Source organism: Eimeria necatrix, genomic scaffold (assembly GCF_000499385.1).
Source record: "Eimeria necatrix Houghton genomic scaffold, Enh_scaff184, whole genome shotgun sequence".
NCBI lineage: Eukaryota > Apicomplexa > Conoidasida > Eucoccidiorida > Eimeriidae > Eimeria > Eimeria necatrix.
In genome coordinates this window covers 17,270-24,003 of record NW_013655067.1, presented here as the reverse complement: position 1 = coordinate 24,003, position 6,734 = coordinate 17,270, and the positions used below count along the sequence as shown (strand labels likewise).

Below are 6,734 nucleotides of genomic sequence, written 5' to 3'. Positions count from 1 at the left end.
AGGCGACAGGCAGCCAAAATTGTAACTACCGAAAAAACGCAAGAGCACTTCGATTTGCTGCTGCAGCAGCTGCTGCTGCTGCTGCTGCTGCTGCTGCTGCCGCCACCGCATTGCCGCCACATTTCTACAGCAATGCCTCCTCCCCCACGGCAGCAGCAGCAGCAGCAGCAGCAGCAGCAGCCCTCAGCTTTCCTTAGCAAGAGGCTCTGCTGCTGCAGCGCCGGCGGTCTGTTCAGGAGGGCACAACACAACTCTACATCATCACAAAGTACAAAGTACAGGGCACTGGGGTTCTGCTGCTGCAGCAGCAGCAGCAGCAACTGCTGCAGCAGCAGCAGCAGCAGCAACTGCTGCTGCTGCTGCTGGGGACTCGCAGCCTCCTTGCGCGCTGCTGGCAAAGCGGAGGCGCACTTGTCTTCAGCCCCCAAAAATGCGGAAGTCTTAGTAGCGCAGCCGCCTCGTGCTGCTGCTGCTGCTGCTGCTGCTGCTGCTGCTGCTGCTGCTGGGGTCTGTTTGGTAAACCCTCACGTTGCCCCTCCCGTCATCTTCAGTCTGCGTCACTGTCCGGTGAGTAACTCCTGCAAGACGCAGCAAATCAACACCCATGCAGCACTCAGCAGCAGCAGCAGCAGCAGCAGCAAAACAGCAGCAGCAGCGGAACAGCAACGGCAGCAGCAAAACAGCAGCAGCAGCAACAAAAAAGCAGCATCCGCAGCAAAACCGCAGCCGCAGCAGCAGCAGCAGCAGCAGCAGCAGCAGCAGCAGCAGCAGCAGCAGCAGCAGCAGCAGCAGCAGCAGCAGCAGACCGTCAGGGGTGGTGGTGACCTCCTCCGTGACAGTGACTGTGCGGCCGTTGACGAGTTTTGTGTGCGAAGACACCGAGCGAGAAAATCCGCCGTTTCCGAAAGAAGAAGAAGAAGACATTACGAAGCCCCCGCTGCCCATCGACTGCATTTGCTGCTGCATGCCCCCTGCAGCAGCAGCAGCAGCAGCAGCAGCAGCAGCAGCAGCGGCAGCAGCGGAGGCGGTGGGCGAGGAGCGGCGGCGCCAGGCGGCACGGACGCAGCAGCAGCGGCACGGACGCGGCAGCAGCACGGCAGCAGCAGCAGCACAGCAGCAGCAGCAGCAAAGCAGCAGCAGCAGCACAGCAGCAGCAGCAGCAAAGCAGCAGCACAGCAGCAGCAGCAGCAAAGATGCAGCAGCAGAAACAAAGCAGCACGCAGCAGCGCAGCCGGCAGGCACTGCGGCTCAGGAAGCAGCTACGGGCCCCTCATGCCAAGTGCACCCGCCTCAGGGTTTAGGGTTTAGGGTTTAGGGTTTAGGGTTTAGGGTTTGGGACTTGCCGCCAAAACCCCCGAAAGCGCCGCCGAAGAAATCCCCGAAAACATCGCTGTGGGAGCTGCTGAAGGCAGAGCACTGTTGGCCGCGCTGCTGCAGTCCCGCTGCAGCAAAACCCTAAACCCTAAACCCTAAACCCTAAACCCTAAACCCTAAACCCTCGGGACGAAACCCTGAGCCAGAGCGCGCGCCGGGGCCGCAAAGAACTAAAGCAGCTGGCTGCGCGGGCGGGCCCTGCTTACGGTCTAGGGTTTAGGGTTTCAACTAGGGTTTAGGGTTTGAAACCTAGGGTTTAGGGTTTAGGGTTTGAAACCTAGGGTTTAGGGTTTAGGGTTTAGGGTTTACAGTGGGCGTTGCTGTAAGTCCTCGAACGCTGGTAAGAAGACTGGCCTCCTAAACCCTGACCCATTCCCCTAAAAAGCGCATCGGGCTCGTCAAAGAAACTCCTGAACCACAAATTAGGGTTTAGGGTTTAGGGTTTGTCAGCGCCTCGCAGCTCCAAACCCTAAACCCTAAATTCTACTCCCCGCCAGACAAAGAAAACCCTTCCCTCCACTCCACCCAACAGCCCAACCCTAAACCCTAAACCCTAAACCCTAAACCCTAAACCCTCGACGCCAAACCCTCACCGTCCAAAAAGCGGCGTAAACCCTAAACCCCCGCCCCCCAAACCCTAAACCTTCAACTCTCCGCCCGAAACAATAAACCCTAAACCCTAAACCCTAAACCCTAAACCCTCACCGCCCAAAGGGAGAACCCCCGAAGGCCATTTCGAAGATGCGCTGCGCGTCGCTGAACTGGAAGGCCTCATGAAACCTTGCGAATTCTGCTGCTGCTGCTGCTGCTGCTGCTGCAGCAGCAGCAGAAGAGGCAGTGCGCCGCAGCCCGGGCCCTTCTGGCGGCTGGGAGAAGCTGACTGCAGCAGCAGCAGCAGCAGCAGCAGCAGCAGCACGCACGCGCGGCTCCAGATACGTGTACATCCTAGGGTTTAGGGTTTAGGGTTTAGGGTTTAGGGTTTAGGGTTTGGAACTCACTGTCGTAGAGTCGGCGCTTCTCGTCATTGGAAAGAACTTCATAAGCCTCCGAAATTGCTTTAAACCTCTCTGTTGCTTCTTGCTGCCTTTCCCTGTTCTTGTCTGCAGCACACACAACACTCTGCTGCTGCTGCTGCTGCTGCTGCTGCTGCTGTTGCTGCTGCTGCTGCTGCTGTTGCTGCTGCTGCTGCTGCTGCTGCTGCTAAGCCCTTGGGCAAGGCCTGCTGCAGGAAGCTTCTCCAGGAATTCCTCTCGGGGGCAAATGTGGCTGCGGGCCCTGCAGGCCGAGTCTATCGCCCGGAAGTGAGGGTTCAGGGTTTAGGGTTTAGGGTTTAGGGTTTAGGGTTTGGGGGACCTGGGTGCCACTTGATGGCCAGCTTTCTGTAGGCCTTGCGGATTTCCTCAGAGCTGGCCCCCCTGGAAACCCCCAAAATGGCGTAATAGTCCGAAGTGTGGACTTCCATGGTGAAGGGCCTGCTGCTGCTGCTGCTGCTGCTGCTGCTGCTGCTGCTGCTGCTGCTGCTTCGGGTGTATGCGGACTTTGCTGCAGTTGCGGTGTACGTACACCTCGGGAAGACAGCGCCGCGGCCCGAGACGGCCTCCTCTTCCACGCGGAAACCAAGAAGCAGTCCGCTGCTGCAGCTGCTGCTGCTGCTGCTGCTGCTGGTGCTGCTGCGACTGCTGGCTCTCCTGGCTGCTGCGGCAAAAGCGGAGTACCTATGCAGTGTAAAGGCTAATAAAAGACAAGATAAGAGAAGAAAAGAGAAACTGATGAGCAGCAGTCTTGAGGGCCCCCGGCTTTGTACAAACGCCGCCTTTGGGGTGTATGTACAGCCTCCACTTCACGCCAGCAGCCCCCCCGGCGGCGTCGCCTATTCAGTTTCCTTTTTAGATTAAAAAACTCCCCAAATGGACTTCTTTTTCAATTTATTTCCCAGTGTAAACGAGACTGGCCGGTTTTAAAACGAAGTCTGCCTTCGGTGTGCCGCGTTTAGCCGCGAGAGGCAGCAGCAGCTCAACGGCGCAGTGTATCTGCGCCCGCTGTCTGTTCAACCCTCGATTTTAATCCTTTTACTGCCAAATTTGTTATTTTTATTAATTAATTGCACAATAGTATTTCATTTTAAACTTCAGAAGGCTCGCTGCAGCGCGGCGGAGGGCTGCGCGCTCCAGGCCGCGCGCTTGCTGCAGTCCAGCAGCTTTTTCTCTCGTTGTCTCACCACTACTAAACTTCCCACTAAACTGGGCCCTCTAGCCTCCCCAGGGAGACTCTGCTTTGCCCCATTTGGGGGCTGGAGGCCCCCGGAAAGCCGGCCTTTCAGTGCGCTGCTTTGCTGCTGCTGCAGCGCAGCACTGCGGGCACACAGCCACAGGGCTGCAGCCAGGGGCAATATATGAAAAGGTGCACATGCAGCTGGTGGGCTCTTGGGGCTTTGCTGCGTCCCGCTGGGGCCTCCAGGGGCCCCCAGCAGGGCTTGGGGGCCCGGGGAGTGGCCTGGGGGAGTTGTAGTTTAGTGGGAAGTTTGAGTTTTGGGGCTGAGCCGTTCTGCTTATTTCTGACAATAAGTGCAGCAGACCAGCCACGTGAGAGGGCACAAGTCTTCAGTTCTCGACAACAGAAAAACTCCGCCAAAGTGCCTTCAGGGCAGCAGCTAGAAGTCTTTAGTGCTGCAGCGCTGTACCATTAGAGGCAGGGTTTGATTCCTGTGGCTTGCCAGTAACACTTCGACAACAGCAGCAGCACCACCACCAGCAATGATGCTGCTGCTGCTGCTGCTGTCGAAGTGTCGCTGACCCCAGTAGCACTCCGTCAGCAGCAGCAGCTCCAGTAACAGTCAGTGGCTCTTGAGTGGTGCGTATTTTGTTGCATAGAGAGAATGGCACTATTTTTTTTTCCCGTTCTGCTCCCCTACAGAGTAGTGGCATTTCTAGAGAAGGAGGTGTATCCCAGCTGAAGTGTTTTGGCTTCGGTGAATGGCCCTTCGCTGAGGGCCAGCATGGGGCTTTCTGTCTTGCTTGAAATTCACTGCACACAACTTACCTTCTAGATTCTCTGGGCTCCCATACTTGCTTTTTATTCTCATACTCAATTTAGTCGATTAGGTGCATGGTTCCAATACCACAGAAGTCACTGAGACTCTGAGGAGATTCAGATGGAGGGTAGCTCTGTAGCTGCGCAAGTGTGCAACTCCGTGCTTTCCACTTTTTGGCGTATTATGGAGTAAGAAACAGCGCTATTAAGCCTTAGTGTACTGTGCAGAAGAGTGCAGCATAAATGGAGAGGCAGCAGCCGAAAGGCTGTAAAATTGAATAAAGATAGTTTCATGATTGGTCGAGGGATATTGCTGACCGAGGGGTATTGCTGACCGATTGATTTCCTTAGGACATACAAGGAGAGAAAGAGAGCTGGAACAAATGAACCAAAAAGTACCCTAGCGACAATGAGCACGGGGCGTCTAAATACTAGTTGCAGCAAACGGCTTTCAAGCTTTGCTTTGACGCTGCGCAGCCTACGTCATGGTAGCTTCTATGCCTATACTAGCACATTATCACGGACCCCTCTGCCACTTCCTTTTAAAACTCCCCCAGTTTCTTACTCATCAGCTGTGTGCCATCGCAGACGATGCCTTGCCTGAAGAGACTCAGGGAAATGCAATGGCCCCGAAGTCCAAACTAAACTGAGTTCAGTTTGATGCATAGATAGCTGCCTGTAGTAGGCTGGTTCGCCTGCTTCGCTGTTGTCGCACGGAGAGGCAGCTTTTGGTTTCATTTGCACATATTGTTCCTGCAAGTGTCGGAAAAAACAAAGTTACTGCAAAGCTTCATATATGAAGCGGGGTAGAACGCTCATCGGATATCACTGAATCTACAATACAACATTTGGCCCGAAAGAATTTTCTTTCACTACCATGTGAAGCCAAAGGAACTTACGGGCCAAGTCCGCGCTGCCTCCTTCTCGTGTGCTCTCAGCAAATGCCTTTGATACAGCTGTAGGCTCGTGGTTAATCCAATTCTTTGTTAAGTATAACACACGATGGACTGATTCAGAATGTGCATAAATGGAAAGCCCATGAAGAACATCAGCTTTATCATATTCCATCCTGGGCATCAATTCGATCCAATGCTTGGGCCCTGAATATTGGCCAGCCAAATCGGCGGCAGCTACTCCGCACGGCAAAACAATTTTTAGAGGACTACTGCTAATATGTAGCGGAAACAGCCCTGCAGTTGACTAGGCAGCAGCAGGCGCCGTGCCCGGTGTGCAGGGAAGGCTGTGTAAAAAACAACCTGCACAGAAGGCATTACTGTTTGAACGTATTCTCGGAACACATTGTGTTACGATAAGTTAAAGATTCAAGATAGTGAGGTATTCTTTGCCACAGCACTGCTGGAAATTAGGGCTGAGAAGATTTGGAAGCTTTTTGAATTAGAAATTGGAAAAAAGGAAATTTTGCTGCATAGCGTCAAGACGAAGGCGATATTCCTGATACCTGTCAGATGGACAGTTGCTTTAGCGTCTAGAATTTCCGTCAGAACTGAACTACTTGAATCACTGGAGCACTATCCTGAAGAAAATTAACTTTTTTGAGCTTTTTGGGCACGAAATCTCTCCCAACGCAGGGCAGAAAATCAAGGAATGGCATTAGCCCGACAGGAGCAACAATGGTAGAGCTGGGTGTCCTAATCAAGAGCTTTGAAGTCAAGAATTTCGATATCTACGCGAGGCATCCCCTTGGATGATGCAGAAGAGCTCATAGATGCAGATGGCAGGGCTTTTTGAAATGGTGTCCTCTGCGCGAATGACACAGTGTTCACGTACTCAAGTACACGCACAGGTTTGTTGCTTTAATGGTAAGGAAAACTAAGAAGCGACAGCTTTTCTGGAGAGTTCAAGGAATAGTTCTTCCTCACTTTCGTCAGAGATGGACTGCCTGCCATTTTCGCGGCCAAAGATGCTTGCCGAGCCCTACTCCCTCGGCGCTGCTCTCTTCGTGGTTCGAGGACCAGTGGTGTAGTGCGCGGCGCCTACTGCTGCGACTACGCTGTTTCCTGTCCCTCTACAGGTCTACATACTACACCTACATTAGCCCCATTTCTCGGGCTCTACAGCTTTATTCCGTCGAAAAACGACAATTCAAGAAGTGTCTGTGTTCTCTGTCTTCCATTCGCTCCCTTCTCGGAGCTTACCCCCTAGACCCTAGGGGGGGAGGTCGCATTGGTGCCGGCGCTATCGCCAGCCCCAGTCTCCACACGATTTCCGCACAATTCACGTTTTCACTACAACTCACTAACGGTTTTTCTTATTTTTTCATGTATTGGCGGGGTCATGTCCCCCTCCAGTGTCGCGGCCACTTGCAGGAG

The 6,734-nt window shown here is 53.8% G+C and overlaps 1 protein-coding gene across 1 annotated transcript; it reads right to left on the bottom strand.

Annotated features, from left to right (window-relative positions):
- Window positions 1–441: 441 nt before the first annotated feature.
- ENH_00023640 (DnaJ domain-containing protein, putative) lies at window positions 442–2,836 on the bottom strand (the record flags this gene model as incomplete). Its single annotated transcript, XM_013584611.1, has 5 exons — window positions 442–578; window positions 2,018–2,046; window positions 2,080–2,254; window positions 2,373–2,474; window positions 2,728–2,836. 5 exons carry the CDS (start codon window positions 2,834–2,836, stop codon window positions 442–444), a joined length of 552 nt encoding a protein of 183 aa, XP_013440065.1.
- Between the last annotated feature and the right edge of the window lie 3,898 nt (window positions 2,837–6,734).